Source organism: Panthera uncia (assembly GCF_023721935.1).
Source record: "Panthera uncia isolate 11264 chromosome B3 unlocalized genomic scaffold, Puncia_PCG_1.0 HiC_scaffold_1, whole genome shotgun sequence".
NCBI lineage: Eukaryota > Metazoa > Chordata > Mammalia > Carnivora > Felidae > Panthera > Panthera uncia.
The window spans coordinates 10,713,113-10,731,863 of NW_026057582.1; the positions used below are offsets into that span (position 1 = coordinate 10,713,113).

An 18,751-nucleotide genomic window follows, 5' to 3' on the forward strand; every position below is an offset into this window, starting at 1 on the left:
AGACTTTCCTGGCTTCCTAGGTGATATTAGGTCCTCATGCTGTGTGTTTCCTGGTACCTAGCCCCCTGTACTTCCCCCCACCTTGTATTATGAAATGTACTTTAGGGGTGCCTGGGTGGCTCAGTCAGTTAAGCATCCAACTTTGGTTCAGGTCATGATCTCAGGGTTCTCTGAGTTTGAACCCCACATCAGGCTCTCTGCTATCAGTTTGGAGCCCACTTTGGATCCTCTGTCTCCCTCTCACTGCCCTTCCCCTGCTCATGTGTGCACACACGAGCTCTCAAAAACAAACATTAAAAATTTTTTTTAATAAATAAAAAAATGAAATATACTTTATTAGAATTATTCCTTCAGGGGAAGGAAAAAATTATGCCTTCAGCTGCTTAGAATTTTTTTTTAATTTTTACTAAAAGAAAATTCAATTGATAGTAAAAAAAATTTTTTTTTATTGAGAAGACTTGTACTTTAAAAGGAAATAAAGTTTAGGTTTTCTTCCAAATGACAAAATCAGTTGGAGACACTTGTGGCCCTCAGTTTATTGTACTTTTGTTTAGTTCCTATTTAGCCTATTAAAGATACATCTATTTCTCAGTGGGATTGTCCAATCTGAACAAATAGAGAATATCTTCTATACTCCTAGGTTTCATACATAAGAGATTCTGAAAACCTAGGCTTTTTAAACTCAATTGTCAATCAGTGTGTTGTGCTGAAATGTTTACAAGAAATGCCTGTTTGAACTTATTGTGGGGTAGCTGAGCACTGCAAAATTCAAAACTGCATTGCCATAAAATCAGCATGTGATGGTTACAAATAAAATTTACATGTTTGAGGAAATTGATTACAATCATTTTGTGATAATTATTTCCTGGATATTTAATGTAAAATCCTCACCTAATGGAGAATGTTTGTAAAATGACACTTTCAGTCTTAACAAATGAGAAACAAATTGACTAGTTTTTGTGAGAGTTTAAATCTCTCATGAGTTAGAACATAATAAATTCCAGGGAGAATCAAGATTTGTAATGTAAAACAAAACCACAGAAGTACTAAAAAAATGGAGTAGGGGCACCTGAGTGGCTCAGTTGGTTCAGCATCCAACTCTTGGTTTCCGCTCAGGTCATGATCTTGCGGTCATGAACACATGGTCATGGGATCAAGCCCTGCATCTGGCTCCAAGCTCAAAGCCAGGAGCCTGCTCGGGATTCTCTCTCTGCCCTTCCCATACAGGTGTGTTTTCTCTCTGTCTCTCTCAAAAAAAAAAAATAATAACTCTTTTTAAAAGAGAAAGAATATAGAGTAATAGTTTTTATAGTCTCAGAGTGAGGAAGGTGTCTTTCCTAAGCAAGATTTTTTTAAAATCCAGAAACCATAATAGAAGAGATTAGTAAATGTGATTACATAATAATGAAAAATTTGGAATATTCTATAAATAAGATTAAAAGACAAAGAGGGAAGAAGTATTTGGCATTTTCAGCACATAATGACTAAGAACTATTTCCTTTTATAGATCTCATGTATACCAGTCAAACCATAGAAGTGGGCAAAGGAAAGAAATAGCAAAACCACGAGAAGAGAAATACACATGGTTTTTAAATGGAAAAAAAAAGTAATACTTCAAAGAAATGAAAATTAAAGCCACAATGTGATACCATTTTTTACTTTACAGACTGAAAGATCAAAAGTTTTGATGTAATGTTGAGCTGGAAAGGATGTGAGGGCTATACGATACTGATGATGAGAGTGTAACTTGGTATAGGCTCTTTGAAAGTCAAGTTGAGCGGCACCTGGGTGGCTCAGTTGGTTAAACGTCTGACTTCGGCTCAGGTCATGATCTCACTGGGCTCAATGGGCCCCATGCTGACAGCCTGGAGCCTCCTTGGGATCCTGCATCTCCCTCTCTCTCTGTCCTCCCCCACTTGTGCTTTCTCTCTCTCTCTCAAAAATAAACATTAAAAAAAAAAAAAGTCAGGGGCACCTGGGTGGCTCAGTCAGTTGAGCGACCGACTTCAGCTCAGGTCATGATCTCACAGTTTGTGAGTTTGAGCCCCGTGTCGGGCTCTGTGCTGACAGCTCAGAGCCTGGAGCCTGTTTCAGATTCTGTGTCTCCCTCTCTCTCTGCACCTCCCCCACTCATGCTCTGTCTCTGTCTCAGAAATAAATAAAAACATTAAAAAAAAAATTTTAAAAAGTCAAGTTGACACTTCTGTCAAAATATTAGATGTAAAAACAAACAAACAAACAAAAGTTAGATGTACAGGACATGTGGGTGGCTCAGTCGGTTAAGCGTCTGACTCTTTGATTTCAGCTCAGGTCGTGATTTCACAGTTGTGGGATCATGCCCCTTGACAGGCTCTGTGCTGACGGTGTGGACCCTGCTTGGGTTTCTCTCTCTCCCTCTACCCCTCCCCTGCTTGTGCTTTTACTCTCTTTCTCTCAAAATAAATAAATGTTAAAAAAAAATGTTAGATGTACTTGTTCTTTGACCCAGCAGTTTCATTTATAGAAACTTTTCCAGTGATAACGGTACACAGGTGCACAGATGTATTTACAACACTATTCATTGCAGCAGTATTCTTAGTAAGAAGTGTAAAGAACCTAAATGTCCTTTGGCAGAAGACCCTGGTTAATTAAATAAGAATATTCATACAATAATTTGGGGCAGCCATTAAAAAAGGCCAACGTGTAGCTCTGTGTTAAAGATCAATCTCTAGGATACGATGTTAAATGAAAACCAGCAAGATACAGAATAGTGTGTAGAATGGTGCCATTGGAAAATATTGGTGAGATACACATGTAGTACCTAAAAGGATAGCCAGACTGCTTCTGGGCAGAGAGGGAGTTGGGCTGGGAAGAAGAGGGAGAGTTTTCACTGTACACTCAACTCTTTGCATTTTTTTAAATGTATTTTGTAGTTTTCTACACACAAGTTACTCTTTCTGAAATGTTGCTGAAACTGTTGAGTTTTTTTTTAAGTAAGCTCTGCACCCAATGTGGGGCTTGAACTCATGATCCTAAGATCAAGAGTTGCATGCTGTACTGACTGAGCCAGCCAGGTGCATAAGTAATTCAGGGCAAAAATTAACCAATCTAGACTTAAAAACCAAAAAAATCCACATTTCCCATCTGATCATTACTTTGTCAGAAAAGGGAGCAGAATGTGACCTCTAAAGAGGTTAGGAAACTGAGCTAATGTGAGGTAAGATACTGTAAAAAAAAAAAAAAAAAAAAAAAAGGCAGTGTTGGTAAAACTGATGTACGTAGCCTTAACCTTGAAAAAATACCCTCTAGACAGTGCATTATTCTTAAAGTATAAAATGAATTTCACAGTGTTGCTGTAACTATTCCAGTTCTCAGGTGACTTTTGGGATCAGAATTGCTCTATTTAAAGACATGGCCCAGGGAACAGTGAACGCTAGAATATAAGCTTCTATTTAAATCTTTTAAAAAGCAGTAGCTCACATTGGGGCAGCGACAAGGCCATTGGGGTACAGTTTTAAATAGAAATTTACTCCACAGCGCCTGGGTGGCTCAGTTGGTTAAGCATCTGACTTTGGCTTGGGTCATGATCTTGAGGTTTGTGAGTTGGAGCCCCGTGTTGGGCTCTGTGCTGACAGCTCAGAGCCTGGAGCCTGCTTCGGATTCTGTGTCTCCCTCTCTCTCTGTCCCTCCCCCACGCATACCCTGTCTCTCAAAAATAAGCATTAAAAAAAAAATTTTTACTCCAATGCAAAAAATTCTGCTGGAGATGGAACTAACTTCTAAAAACACATTACAGAGCTCCTGGGTAGCTCAGTCGGTTGAGCACTCCAGCTCAGGTCATGGTCTCACAATTCATGAGTTCGAGCCCCACATCAGGCCCACTGCTATCAGCACGGAGCCTGCTTCAGATCCCCTGTCCGCCTCTCACTCCCCTTCCCCCACTTGCACTCTCTTAAAAATGAATAAAACAAATAAATAAAGAAATGAAAATTAAAACACATTTTGGGGTACCTGGGTGGCTCAGTTGATTAAGTGTCAGACTTAATAACAGGGGCACCTGGGTGGCTCAGTCCATTCAGCCTCTGACTTCGGCTCAGGTTATGATCTCACGGTCACTGGGTTTGAGTCCCACATTGGGCTTTGTGCTGATAACGCAAAGCCTGTTTCAGATCTTCTGTCCCCATCTCTCTGCCCTTCCCCCGCTTGTGCTCGCTTTCTCAAAAACAATCATTTAAAATAATAATAACAACACATTACTACTTTAAATGAGTAATTTACGGGCCAAGGTATTGGCTTAAACACCAGAATACTGAAAAATTGTGTGCTGTAACCCTAAGAGCTTGGCAGGACACTTGATGCATATGTTAGGTGGTTTAGGAAACTGTTATCTTCATGATTGTACCTTGAGAATTACTCAAGGCTCTAACCACCACTTAAAATCTTGTTTGTGAATGTGGTATTTTTTTTTTTTTTCCTGCTTGAATAAGGAGAATCCCAAGACAACCAACATCATTGTTGGCAAAAGTAAATGGACTCATTTTAAATCTTGGCCTCGGAAAGAACATATCACTACTGAAACCTGAAAAAACCTTAGCCACTGAACTTATCCAGAACATGTGACAGGGTAGGCTACACACTTAGTAGAAAATGTTAACTTTAACCTTTATTTTCTCTGGAGAGCAAACTAGATTGTTTTGCAGTCTAATGAAAGAGGTATTCAGTGGCAGTAAGAATCGTTCATACAGTAAATAATTAATGAGCACCTACTATGTGCTGTTCTAGGCACAGGGTATACAACAATGAACAGACAAAACCCCTGCCCTCATGGAGTTTAGATTCTGACAAAATACGTAACATGTCATGGGAAGGTAAGTGCTGTGGAGAAAAACATGGGAAAAGGATGCTTAATTTTATTTAAATAGACTGGTCAGAGGAAGCCTCACTAAGCTGACAATTCAGCAAAGGTCTGCAGACAGGAATAGAGCAGGCCAGGGCTGAGCATGCAGACAGAAGGTACACTGAGTGCATACGCCCTGAGACCGGTTTTTCTGGCATGTTCTAGAATCAGCAGGAAGATCGGAATGGCTAGAGTGGGGTGAGGAGTGGAGAGAGTAGTAGAAGAAATGGCAGAAAATGGTCAAAGGCCTCTTATTTAGGACTTTGTAAGCCACGTTAAGGGCTTGGATTTTTGTTCTCAGAAGGAAAGCCATGGGAGGGATTTTGAGAGGCATAACATTTTATGTTGCCATTTGTTTGATAGACTTCTAGGGGCCTTGAGCAGATTTTGGTAGGTGGAGATAAGATGAGGAGCTTGATGTTGAACAGGTCAAATCTCAGATGCCTCGTATGACGTCTTAGTAAATGTCAAATAGGCAGTTGAATATCCCAAGTCTGGAGCTCAGGAGAGATGCCAGGTAGCAATATAAATTTGGGCACTTAAAGCCATGAGCCTGGATGGGATGACCAATGGAGTAAGTATAGAAATGAGAACTGGGGCATGTCAGCATTCAGAAACTGGGCGGATCCCCAGGGAGGAACCAGCAAAAGAGACAGGAGAAGCTGGTGAAGAAGGCAAAGCAGGCAAGTGTCTGGAACTGGGGTAATACCCAGTAGCTACTAGCCACATGTGGCTATTTGAACTAATTAAACTTTTTTTAACGTTTATTCACTTTTGAGACAGAGCGCAAGTGGGGGTGGGGCAGAGAGAAAGGGAGACACAGAATCCAAAGCGGGCTCCAGGCTCCGAGCTGTCAGCACAGAGCCTGACTCGGGGCTTGAATTCATGACTTGAGCCAAAGTTGGATGCTTAACCGCCTGGGCCACCCAGGCACCCCTGAATTAAAATTTTAAATTCAGTTCCTCAGCCACACTAGCCACATCTCAAGGGCTCACTTCATATGGCTAGTGGCTACTGATTGGACAACACAGATAGACATAAAACGTTTCCACTATCACTAAAGTTCTACTGGCAGTACTAATCCAGAAACCAATTGAAGAAGGTATCTCAAGGACAGGGAGTGTGTCAAAAACTGCCAAGGGATAATTTAAGAGCTGAGACTTGACCATCTGGTGTAGTTAAGAGTAAGTGACCAGTGGCCTCTTGACAACAGAGCAATTTGGGTAGAGTGGGAGGCTAAGCCTGATAGAAGTATATTCAGGATAACCTGGAGAGGAACTAGAACCAGAAAAGATACTTCATTCTTGACCCTGGACTCCGGCAGGCCGCTGTTTGCAGTATACTCTACAGGCCATGTCCATGCTGACACTGCTATTGTGGAGGGCCTGACAAGCCTGGTATGGGGCTCCTGGGGCTACAGACCCGGATCCATGCCAATCTGCTACAGAAACAGCTCAGGACCATGGACATCACCATTGGACTCACCTCTTGCTTTGTTTTCTCCTGCCATGGGCTGGGTCTTGTCACATTTGGAGAGCTACAGGAAGCAGGAGTGAGGGGGACTGTCCTCTCCTTCACCTTGTGACATGACCATCCCTGGTCTGGTCTGTCCTCATCATGTCTGCTGAATTCCTAGCTGGCCTCCCTTGGATCATGGCCTTCAGTTACAATGACCTCTTCTATAATCATGACCTGTTGATTTTCCATAGTGACATCCTGGGACCACATGTATCAGTTTATAAGACCCTGCTCTGTAGGCCCCCCCCCCCCTTGTAACAATGTCTACTTAAACCTTGAAAAAATATATAGACATCTGTTTAAAGGTTTGCAGTTCAAATAGCTCAGGTGAACTTACCACAAAATATTTGTTGAAGCTGTGCCAAAGACCAATACAGCTGTCATGACTAACAGTTGAATCTTTGTGGTGCATTAAGAACCCATGGCCCAGGGGTGCCTGGGTGGCTCAGTCGTTCAAGCATCTGACTTCAGCTCAGGTCATGATTTCATGGCTTGTAGTTCAAGCCCCTCATCAGGCTCTCTGCTGTCAGCAGAGCCTGCTTCAGATCCTGTCTCCCTCGCTCTCTGCCCCTCCCCCATTCACTCTCTCTCCCTCTCTCAAAAATAAACATACGCACACAAACCAATGGTTCCAGTACAATCATTTGAAGAGCTCTAAAAACACAGTTGTCTGTTCTCCTCCCCCAGAGACTGAGAAAACTGGGAAGGGATCTTGGCATTGTTTATATGAAGAGTTTTGCTTTCTTTTTTATTTCTTTGGATGATTCTAATATACAGCTCCTGTTCAAGACATACTCACTGTCTGAGACCAAAACAAAAATACTAATGCATGATTCCCAATCATGGTCCAGAATTCTATGGAACTTAAAAATATATTGGAGAATTTATAAAGTGATGGCACACACTTGATGCAAAGAGTCATGCAGTATTGTGGTAAGCTTTTCTACCAGTGTTTTGGAGATTGAGAACGTTAAATCCATCAAGAAGGAAATCAACACTAGATAATCTTAATAAGACTAGAACACTTACTACCCATGGTGAACAAACATACCAGTTTGATTATTTTATGGGTGCAGTTACTCTCGTAGTACTTTATCTCATGATTCCACCTCCCCAAAGAAAAGTTTTTTTATTTTGTTACTTTATAAAGTTTTTTTTTTAATATGAAATTTATTGTCAAATTGGTCTCCATTCAACACCCAGTGCTCATCCCAACAGATGCCCTCCTCAATGCCCATCTCCCACCCCTCATCAACCCTCAGTTTATTCTCAGTTTTTTAAGAGTTTCTTATGGTTTGCCTCCTTCCCTCTCTGTAACTTTTTTTTTCTCTCCCCCTCCCCCATGGTCTTCTGTTAAAGAAAAGCTTTTTAACCAATTATAAAAGCTTTGAAATAGAATCATATTCTAAACTTAGGAAATCACACTTTTACTTTAAAACTGGTAGCACCTTTAAAACGAGAAAGGTCACGTGGTGACTCCCTGAATTAGATGTTGTTTCTGCAGTTCAGTTTATTCTCTATCCTGGCACTTTCAAAAAAATAAAATATCTGGCATATTTCCATGAAAAGCACTCAACAGGTTTTACTTCATTTCAGGTGTGGTTGCAAATAAAGGGACTTACTTAGTAAGCCACTTCGGGATATAAGTCTGTTTTTCTCACTTCTGGAAGCAGATATCATTGGCTAGTTATGGATCCTAGGATGCTTGCTCTTTCCCTAAAATCCCTGAAGCACTTTCTATATTTGCCATTTATCTAATCCCGTATTTACTGCTTATTGTATCGTGATGTGAATATGAAACAAATGACTCAATGTAACACACAGGTCTTCTATCCGTCAGTTTTAACCTCCCCCTCAATCTAATACAGTTAGATTAATTTCACCTTTCCCTTTATAAAGAGCGCTTTGAACTATTAAATAGCCATAGACAAAACAGGAATAATTCACAACTTGGATACTTCATTCCTAAATAATCAAAAAACATGAACCTTGCAATCTGAAACTTAGTAATTATTTTTTTGGAAGTACTGAATTACTCCTACTCTATTTTAATATTTCTACTACCAAGACAATCTGGTCTTGAAAGATAGAGATGGACTGAGCATTTACTTACCAAATCCCCAAACACTACAATTTGAAGTATAAGAGATAAAATCTACTTCAATAAAAAGCAATTACTATTTAATAAGACAAATGATAAGCTCACAAACCTTGCATTATGTCAAGCATTTATAAAGTGAAAAAAAATTGAAATCGTTTTCTTAAATCGTTTTCAAACTACCACTGCCTCAAGAGTAACCAAATAAAGAAACTGCTCAATGATTTCCCCCAAATTATCCTCTTTTTTTCTGAGAAGCAGTATAATGGAATGATAGAGCTGGAGATCTGAAGCCAGACAGCCTGGATTCATATCCTGGGTCTTCCACGTGCTTGCTGTGGAACCACGGGCAAGTTCTTAACTCCTGTGCTTAATTCAGGTTTCCTCATATTCACTCAGAATCACTCAGAAAGGGGTAAATCGCTCAGAAAGCGGTATCTGCAGTATGCATACTACCAGTTAAGTGCTCAAAAGATGCCAAGTGATTGGGTTACCCGACCCTCACAGAAAAAGGCATTTCAAATTGCTGCCTACTTGGAAGATTTCGGTGTACTGTAGCACAAGATGTATCATTTCAGTCACTAGAGCTTTGGAAGAAGTAAAGGGAAAGTGAGACTGCCTGCCTGGAGAAGGATCTGACCTTGCCGCTTTTGAGGCAACAAACATACCCGCTCTATCTTTCGAGGAAAGCTTGCTGTGGAATGTTCAGCCTTCCATTCGAATCAAATCAGACTTCAACGCTGAGGCTGGTAGAACACGTTTAGATTTTCGGTAGCTCATACAAACTGATAAAAACCTTTCAATAATGCCATTTCCATTCCTTGGCCTAGCTAGACAATACCATGAAACGTGTCATTTGTGAGAAGCAAATGACAGTGGTTAGGAACAAAGGAAGCAGATGCCTGGTTACCCCTGGCTCTGCTGCTTAGCAGGTGTGTGACCTTAACAGGCAAGTTACTTTTCACTTCTCTACCTCAGTGTCCTTATCTGTAAAGCCTGGATAATTGTTTCCTTAGGGTTGTTTAGAGGATGAAATGAGTTAATTCGTGTAAAGCTCTTAGAAGAAGGCCCAACAGAATAAGCACCAAAAGAGGTTATGGTTATTATTAAAATCTATTCGTGTAAAATATTTCCTTGGTATTAATGCCATTACTGTATAAAAATACATCTTGATCCCACCCAGAAAAAAAAAAGAAAAAGAAAAAAAATCCTAAAATCTGAGATTTCCATGTTTTAGTTATTTGTATTGGTACCAGACATGAGGTAGGAAGTACAAATGCAAAGGAGGAAGTACAAGGATCACATCTTCATGCAGTTAACCTGTTGCCTGAAGACTGGACCTTAGGCCAGAAAAGAAACTCACAAGGCTGATGACCTGGTAGGATGTTAGAGTGGTGTCACACATCTGACAGAGACTGGACGAAATATTTTCACTGAACACCTCGTTTCCATCTTCTGTGTGTGAGATTTCTCAACTTCCAAACATGGAGTTTCTTTCCCAAGTAATTTTTAAAAAACCAAAGGCATTAATAATGCTGATAATGCCAGTAGCCTTACCAAAAGGAAGCACAAACTTTGTTTATCAAGACAGCCATCACCTCAATAATTGTATGCCAATTTCTCACAAACTGATAGCAAGCAAGCATAAATAGTTGGCTTAGTTTACAAGGTTGAACTGGTGTTTTAGTTTGAAGAATTTTAAAGCAAGCCAGGTAACTGTATAAAATTTAAATTTTATGACCATGTTTGGACCTTTTTACATTAAGCACAATGGAAATTTTCATATTTATTTTCTTCCCCAAAGGAAAAATTTCTGAATCATCACTATGTTGCACAGTGGAATAAAAATAGGAGTTCAGGTACTTATTCAAGTTTCTAAAGAATGCAAATAACAGACACGATTTTACTTCCAAAAGCTGAAGTCATCAACATGATTCTGTAGTACTGTATCTCAGGCTTCATTTAAAAAGTCATTATTATTCCGATAAAGAGAGCCCCCTGGTCACACTTTTTAGAAAGCCTCTGCCCCACCACAACTTCCTGAGATCTGTGAAGAAACTGCAGTCTTGTGATCAGGTTCCATATAGCACTGGCAGTTTTGTACTGTAAGGAAAAATGGTGACCGATTTGATTTTACTTGATTTTACGTGTCAATCAGTTGTAGTCTGCTGATCTGATTAGAAGCCTTGACAAATGCCTGGTGGCGATTGCAAATAACTGCCAAGCATATGGGGATAATACAATAGCCCACCGTTTTGGGGTCAGCTCTTGTACAAGAATAAAGGAACAAAAACATCTGTAAGTAAGGGATCAGAAAAATAATCGTCCAAAACCAAAACGGCAGGGAGAGTAACCGAGCTTTCAAGGAGTGGGTCCATGTGGTTCCTTCAAGGGGCTCTTCCGGGTGCTGCTGAATGTGTTCCAAGGCCAGCCTGTTGTAAGTCTCATTGATTTCAAAAACATAGTAAAATGCTGCTGCACTTGCTAACAAATACAATCCCACTCCAATCCATCCCATCCTCTGACGGAAGTTCATCATTCTCCATGCTCTGTGCCTTCAAATTTAAAAAAAAATTACAAATTAGGGTCTAGTAAGGCGGTCATGGCAACTATTCCATTAATGCATTTAAAGTTCAAAATCATTAGATTTACATTTTCTAAGAAACGTAAACAACTCACAGCTTCTTTTATGTAATAATTACGAAGAAGTAAGGTTTCACTGCATATTGAGAGTGCTTTTTATGTGACTCCCACAGAAAAAAATCAAATCACTATATTCCGGCTGAAACGGGTCCAGCACAACTTCCCTTGAGAAAGTGGAATTAAACTGGTTTCCTACGGAACACTTCACTTTTATAGTTCAAATACTTTCTGGCTTAAACAGTACTGTTTCAGTAATGTTTTACGTGAACATTCGATTCTCCAAGTCAAACCAATGTTGGAGCCCCCAAGTTAAGACAGTAACTCTTAAACACTTACAATGGTCCCGAAAATCTTCCTGTTCCCACGGCAAGCGTTAAAGAGTCACTCAGTTCTGAATAATCGGGTGGTTTTGGCATTTCAGAGAAAGCCACCATAAGAGAAATCCCCGGGGTCACCGGCTGGGAGAAATGGGAGCGCGGCCAGCCCGGAGCACAAGCTAATTGTGATTAAGCACAGCGTGACTGCGGCCAGTCACGCGGCGGCCGGGCCACTGTGGCTGCGGCCGGAGCCCCAGCCCGTGTCACCCGGCCGGGCCGGGAGGCTCCCCAGCCCCCCGGGCCTCCCCGGCAGCCGGCCCCGCCCCCCGCCGCGGTGCAGCGCCGGCGGCCGCGACCAAGGGCTGCGCGGGCGGCGCCGGGCCCGGGCCTCTCCGCCTCGCCGCGCCGGGAACCCAGCGCCGGACAGCGGCCACCGGCCGAGCCTGCAGGAACGAGCAGCGCCCGGATCTCACCTTCCTGTCCCGTTTGGCCCGCCCGCCCGCCGTCCCGGATGCTACCACGGTCGGGACTTCCGGCTCGGGCCGGAAGGGCGCGCGCTCCTCCCCGTCGTGACGCCGCGCCGCCTCCCCGCGCGCCGGGACCGGGGACCGCAGCTGCGACCCCGGGGGTCGGGGCGCATCCCTTTCCGGGGGCGGCCGTCTGGGCCGGGCGACTCCGGAGCTCCTCGGCCCGGTCCCCGGTGGCTCGCCGCGGACAGCAGCGCGGCTACGGGGCGGACCGCCGTACCCCGGTTGCGCCTGGCGGAGGATAGCGGCGAGGGGCGCCCGCGGCCGCAGAGAGGGTGAGACGGCCGCCTGTTGCAGTGGGACCGGTGCGGGGCCTCTCGGGGCCGGGGTCACTGACACCTGCAGCTAACCTGACTGCTTTGTCCTCGCAGGCCGCCGGTCGGGACGTTGACGGCACTTAACCTGGGGTGCCGCAGAGAAACGCCGTGAATTGCGGGGGCATCAGTACCCCGGCCAAATTAGAATTTAAATCCGTTGTTTTGAGCACCATGACGCTGAGACTTTTAGAAGACTGGTGCAGGGGGATGGATGTGAACCCTCGGAAGGCGCTGTTGATTGCCGGCATCCCCCCGACCTGCACTGTGGCGGAAATCGAGGAGGCTCTGCGGGCTGGTTTAGCGCCCTTGGGCGAGTACTCACTGCTGGGGAGGATGTTCCGGCGGGTGGAGAACTGGAATGTAGCCTTAGTAGGGCTAACCGAGGAGACTAGTCATGCTCTGGTCCCTAAGGAGATCCCTGGAAAAGGGGGTGTCTGGAGAGTGATCTTTAAGCCTCCGGACCCGGATAATGAATTTTTAAGCAGATTAAACGAATTCTTAGAGGGAGAGGGTACAACACTGGGTGAGTTGACCAGAGCTCTTGGATATGGAAACGACCGTTCCGACCTAGACCAGGACAGGATCCCAGAAATACAGGCCCCTGTGTTGGCACAGGCATTAGATGAGGCTCTTCAGCCTGCCCTGCAATACCTGAAATACAAAAAGCTGAGAGTGTTCTCAGGCAGCGATCCTCCAGAACCAGGAGAAGAAGAATTTGAATCTTGGCTATTTCATACCACTCAGATGATGAAGACATGGCAGGTGTCAGATGCAGAGAAAAGAAGGCGATTGCTAGAGAGCCTTAGAGGCCCAGCATTTGATGTTATTCGAGTCCTTAAGATAAACAATCCTTCCGTTACAGTCGCTGAATGCCTGCGGGCCCTTGAGCAGGTTTTTGGGGTTATCGACAATCCTAGGGAATTGCAGGTCAGATATCTGACCACTTATCAGAAGGATGAAGAAAAACTGTCCGCTTACGTGTTAAGGTTGGAGCCTTTATTACAGAAGCTGGTAGAGAGAGGAGCAATCGAGAAAGATGTTGTGAATCAGGCCCGCCTAGACCAAATCTTTGCCGGAGCAATCCACAGAACGCTTCGCAGGAAGCTTCCCGTGCCAAAGGACGGCCCCGCCCCTGGCTTTTTGGAATTACTGGCACTGATAAAGGATGAAGAGGCAGCTGAGGAGGAGGAGGCCCTTCTGTTAATGTTTCCTAAGTGTGTCATAGACTAGGAAGGATGTAGTTCTGCACTAGTATTTATGTATTTAAATTTACCCCTGTGAATTTGCCATATAAAATTGTACAGAGGGTCTGGCACCGCATACGTATGGTGCTCCGAGAGGACAGGCAAGGCTCAGTTGCATGTGCTGACCGTTGAGATGTCAGCTTCTGTGGTAACAGGTGCAAAGATAGCATGTTGGATGTGATTATTATAGATTTTAGATGTGTGTTGTCTATTATGAAGATATGAGCAGTGGTTAAGATGCTAAGGTATTTTCTGTTTCAATCACAATTTTACTGATTCTGTGCAATCAGAACAAGAGGCGGAATCAAATGCTGAGGTTGATAAGTTTGTCAGCTGTTCCCTCGAACCCCAGATTCCTGATATGTGTCGTCAGAACATCCGTGCCGAATGCCATTTTAATAGGTGTTATAGGATGACCTGTGTGAACTTCTAAAATAAAGGAATGCTGATAAAATGACCTTTTTAAAAAAAATCTGTTTTATTTATATCAAGATTCCAAGAGAGATTTCATCTGAACATACGGTTCCAGCCCCGCCTGGGTGGCTCCATCCGATAAGCATCCATCTTCTGCTCCGGTGATGATCTCACAGCTCTCTTGAGTTCAAGCCCTGCTTCAGGCTCTGTGCTGACAGCTCGGAGCCTGGAGCCTGCTTCAGATTCTGTGTCTCCTCTCTCTGCCCATCCCCCGCTTGTGCTCTGTCTCTCTCTGTCTCTAAATGAATGAATGAATGAATGAATGAATCTTGGGCACCTGGGTGGCTCAGTAGATTGAGTGTCCAACTTCAGCTTAGGTCATGTTCTCACAGTTCATGAGTTTGGGCCCTACCGTGGGCTCTGTGCTGACAGCTCAGAGCCTGGAGCCTGCTTCGGATTCTGTCTCCCTCTCTCTCTCTCTGCCCCTCACCTGCTCGTGCTCTGTCTCTCTTTCTCTCTTAAAAATAAACAAACATTAAAAAAAAAAAAAGAAGTAGGAGATGCACGGGACGCCTGGGTGGCTCAGTCGGTTAAGCGTCTGACTTCGACTCAGGTGAGTTCAAGCCCGCGTCGGGCTCTGTGCTGACAGCTCAGAGCCTGGAGCCTGCTTCAGATTCCGTGTCTCCCTCTCTCTCTGCTCTTCCCCCGCTCGTGCTCTGTCTCTCTGTCTCTGTTTCTCTCTCTCAAAAATAAATAAACAAAAAAAGGGTTCCAAAAGCATAAATCTGAAAAACACCAGGGTTAACACAATCTTACTCCCTTGGATATTTTCCTCTTAGTGCCGAGGGGTAGGGAGTAGTTTTCTAAGTGAGATTGCCAGGGGACCTTGTATTGATGCACAGTGGAATGAACAAGATCATACACAAATTAGTGCATCAGTGGAAACCAATGCATCCGTATGTCGAATTTGGGGAGTGAAAGGAAAGAGATGAAGGTTGTGTGCTTGTCCATGACAGACTGGATGAAATTAAAGCTTTCCCACATGTTTTCTCATGTAATCTTAAAAATCCTGCAGTATAGGAAAACTCAGCTTCTCGCTTGTAGAAATGGGCACAGAAAGGTTAAAAAATGCTTGCCCAAGGCGAAACAACTAGTAAGTGGCGGGGCCAGAATTCTATCCTCTGCCCTACGGCACGGCCCATATTCTTTCTGTTGCCAGAAAGAGAAGCAATCATAAGGGTGTCTGCACCCAACAGCCTCACAAGGGAAACACGGCAGATGTTAACCCCATTTCATAAATGTCTTCTATGCATTATGTAGAGTACGTTGTTCCGAATCATTACTGCAAACGAGACATTATTAGAAGTAGGGAGTATGAGAACCTGTAAGTCCTAGGGGCAGCCAGGTGGGTGGGCATGGGTTAGTGATTTGGTTCCTAAAAAAACAAAAAAATCACAGCATGAAGAAAGTTTGAAAAGTAGGAGAAAAGTCTTCCTCTTTAAGAGGTAGCTGGGTGGCTCAGTCAGTTGAGTGTCTGACTCTGATCTCTGCTCAGGTCTGGATCTCAGGGTCGTGAGTTCTAGCTCTATGCCGAGTGTGGAGCCTACTTTAAAGAAAAAAAAGTCTTCCTCTTTAGTAAAACTAGCCCAAGAATTTTGGGATTTACATCATCGGTTTAGATTCAAGGGCGTAGTAAAATGTTTGTGTTAATGTCATCATGGGACACCTGGGTGGCTGTTGATTTCGGCTCAGGTCGTGATCGCACAGTTGGTGAGATCAAGCCCTGCGTCAGGCTCCGAGCTGACCATGTGGAGCCTACTTGGGATTCTCTCTTTCCCTCTCTCTTCCCCTCCCTCACTTGCATGTTTGTGCATCCTCTCTCTCAAAATAAATAAATAAACATAAAAAAAAAAAAAGACTCAATGTCCTGGTTTCATTCTTTATCAAGTCCTCCCACCATGGGAAGCTAAATACAGATCAAACCATCACATTATACACCATATATATATATATATATATATATATATATATATATATAAAATTTTTACTTGTCAATTAAGGCGAGAAACAAGAAGCTAAATGCTAGATGGCATAGACTAGATAAATTCAAAGGTACAATTCTGATCTTGTTTGTAAGGTGCTTTGTTACCTTAGTCCTGGGGAGTGGCACCTGCAATTTGCTGATAAACAGACACTGTGCTCACACACAGGTGTTAGTTAGTATTCACTGTACCCCTCCTGTATATAAGGCACTGAGATGGGCGGTTGGACTATATAGTTAAATTTAGGTTATAATGCCTGCCATGGAGGTCTAACCAGGGTTAATAATAACAGCTGACATCAAACACTTGCCGTGGGCACCGCTGCACACATTTAGTCCAACAATACTGAGAGGCAAGGCTGTTTGCTTTCCCCATTTTACAGATGAAACCGAGGCACAGAGAGGTTAGGTAACTTGCCCAGGTTTTCCCAGTTAATAAGTGGCAGAGTCAGGCTTTACACTCAGGCCATCTATTTCCAGAGTCTTGGCCTATGATGCCTGGTTAAAATCTCACAGAAATCTGTAGAACAGACCATCATTTCCCTGTTTTATAAATGAGAGGCTTCAGGCTCAGATTCAGTGCCAGGAGCAAGGGCACATAGTCTGACTCCAGAGAACTTTTCTTAAGGTATTCTGACTTCTGCATCTGGTAAACACTACATAATTATCAAAAATGGCAGGTATGTTTATGAAATCATGTGAAGTAGTAAAAATATATTCTTTAAAAGCTGTTTCTGGGCCCCTGGGTGGTTCAGTCAGTTGAGCATCTAACTCGGTTTCAGCTCAGGTCATGATCTCACAGTTTCATGAGTTCAAGCCCCGCATCTGGCTCTACACTGGAAGCACAGAGACTGCTTGGGATTCTCTCCCTCTCCCTCTCTCTCTGCCCCTCCCCTGCTCACGCTGTATCTGTCCCTCTCAAAGTAAATAAACTTTTTTAAAAAAGTTTTTTAAAGCTATGTTTCAAAAACGTGAACGACAAAAAAAACACTAAAAAGCTAACTAGTTGTATTGGGATGATGGAATTGTAAAGGTAATTTCATTTTCTTTTGCTTCCTAAAAGTGTTTTTTCTTAATGTTTATTTACTTATTTTTGAGAGAGAGAGCACAAGTGGGGGAAGGACAGAAAGAGAGAGGGAGACACAGGATCTGAAGCAGATTCCAGCCTCTGAACTGTCAGCATGGAGCCCAATGCGGGGCTCGAACTCATGACCTGAGCCAAAGTGGGATGCTCAACCGACTGAGCCACCCAGGGACCCCGAAAAGTGTTTTTTTAAAGTAAGTTCTACGCCCAATGTGAGGCTTGAACTCATGACCCCAATATCGAGAGTCAACGGAGCTAGCCAGGTGCCCCTAAAAGTGTTGTTTTTCTTTTTAAATTTTTTTTAACGTTTATTTATTTTTGAGACAGAGAGACAGAGCATGAACGGGGGAGGGGCAGAGAGAGAGGGAGACACAGAATCGGAAGCAGGCTCCAGGCTCTGAGCCATCAGCCCAGAGCCCGACGCGGGGCTCGAACTCACGGACCGCGAGATCGTGACCTGAGCTGAAGTCGGACGCCCAACCGACTGAGCCACCCAGGCGCCCCAAAAGTGTTTTTTAAATGAAAAATAAATACGCAAAGGAAGTGCTCAAAAAAAAAGGAAGGCACAATGTCAGAAGGACAACAGGAACCAGCCTGAAAGAGCTCCCACTGGTGAAAGCTACAATTTGAACAAAACGAATAGCACAGCATTGGGTTATTACCCAAAGTATAAAATAAATATCCACAAGTTCATGCTGATATAAATACACGACTGAATAAGTACATGCGGGAGAAGAGTTAAATTTTCCTTCATTCAATTTCAAATCATTTATGTGGATACTCCCCCTTCAGGAGGTGGAGTTTATTCCCTTCTCCCCCTTAAGTATGGCCTGAATTTGGGAATGGGGTATGGAAAGGGAGAAATAGTAACTTTTCAGTGGAGAAAACTGGCAAGTTCTAGTTAACATCTAATTAACTAATTAACTAACAGCTAATTAACATCAAGGTTAACATCAGAGAATGCACAATTTGGTCTGAGAAAAATACCAACAAACTAAAATTGAAGGGTATTCTACACTCTTCAAAACTGTCAAGAGCATGAAAAACAAAGAAAGAGAAATTGTTACAGACCAGAGGAGACTAAGGAACCTTGGTAGCTAAATGGAACATGATATACTGGAAGGGCTTTTGGAACAGATAAAAAGGACTTTAGTGGAAAAGTAAAATCTGAAATAATCTGGAGTTTAGTTAATAGTAATATATCAATGTCGGTTTCTTGGAGGCGACAAATGTACCACGGTAAGATAAGGTGTTAACGATAAGGGAAAAGTAGGTGTGTATGTGTATAGGAACTCTCCGTACTATCTTTGTAAGTTTTCTGTAAATCTAAACTAGTCTAAAATAAAATGTTCATCGAGGGGCGCCCAGCTGGCTCAGAGCATGCGACTCTTGATCTCTAGGTCGTGAGTTCGAGCTCCATGATGGGTGTAGAGATTATGTAAATAAATGAACAAACAAAAATAAATAAAATATTCACTGAAATACATACACAGATACTTGCATACATACATGCACAAGTAAATAACAAACGACCTGGCATGCCAACCAGTGAAATAAGTCACTAAGGAGTGAATAACTGGAGTGCCCACCCTGCCTAAAGACGGTTATTCATCTAAACACCACCAGGTGGCAGTAGGTACTAAGAGTAGTGTGCGTCCAGGCCAAGCAGAAA

General features: G+C 43.1%; 2 protein-coding genes across 3 annotated transcripts; one reads left to right on the top strand and one right to left on the bottom strand.

Annotated features, from left to right (window-relative positions):
• Nucleotides 1–10,436: 10,436 nt before the first annotated feature.
• Nucleotides 10,437–11,990, bottom strand: LYSET (lysosomal enzyme trafficking factor). 2 transcript variants are annotated; one of them, XM_049612266.1, is made up of 2 exons: nt 11,926–11,990; nt 10,437–11,047 (listed from the first exon to the last, which is right to left on the bottom strand). In XM_049612266.1, exon 2 carries the CDS (start codon nt 11,029–11,031, stop codon nt 10,636–10,638), a length of 396 nt encoding a protein of 131 aa, XP_049468223.1. In that variant the 5' UTR covers nt 11,032–11,047; nt 11,926–11,990; the 3' UTR covers nt 10,437–10,635. The 2 variants fall into 2 exon arrangements, with proteins under 2 accessions (XP_049468223.1, XP_049468222.1); XM_049612265.1 differs by lacking the exon at nt 11,926–11,990 and adding an exon at nt 11,472–11,919.
• Nucleotides 11,991–12,049: 59 nt separating this feature from the next.
• Nucleotides 12,050–13,997, top strand: MOAP1 (modulator of apoptosis 1). Its single transcript, XM_049612264.1, has 2 exons — nt 12,050–12,254; nt 12,351–13,997. The coding sequence occupies exon 2, from the start codon at nt 12,468–12,470 to the stop codon at nt 13,524–13,526; it is 1,059 nt and encodes a 352-aa protein (XP_049468221.1). The 5' UTR covers nt 12,050–12,254; nt 12,351–12,467; the 3' UTR covers nt 13,527–13,997.
• Nucleotides 13,998–18,751: the final 4,754 nt, after the last annotated feature.

Bases quoted from the DNA above. Each gene is read 5' to 3' on its own strand.
- MOAP1 (XM_049612264.1), top strand. From the start codon at position 12,468: ATGACGCTGAGACTTTTAGAAGACTGGTGCAGGGGGATGGATGTGAAC.
- LYSET (XM_049612265.1), bottom strand. From the start codon at position 11,569: ATGGTGGCTTTCTCTGAAATGCCAAAACCACCCGATTATTCAGAACTG. The intron at 11,048-11,471 runs GTAAGTGTTTAA...TTAAATTTGAAG, and splicing joins GGAAGATTTTCGGGACCATT to GCACAGAGCATGGAGAATGA.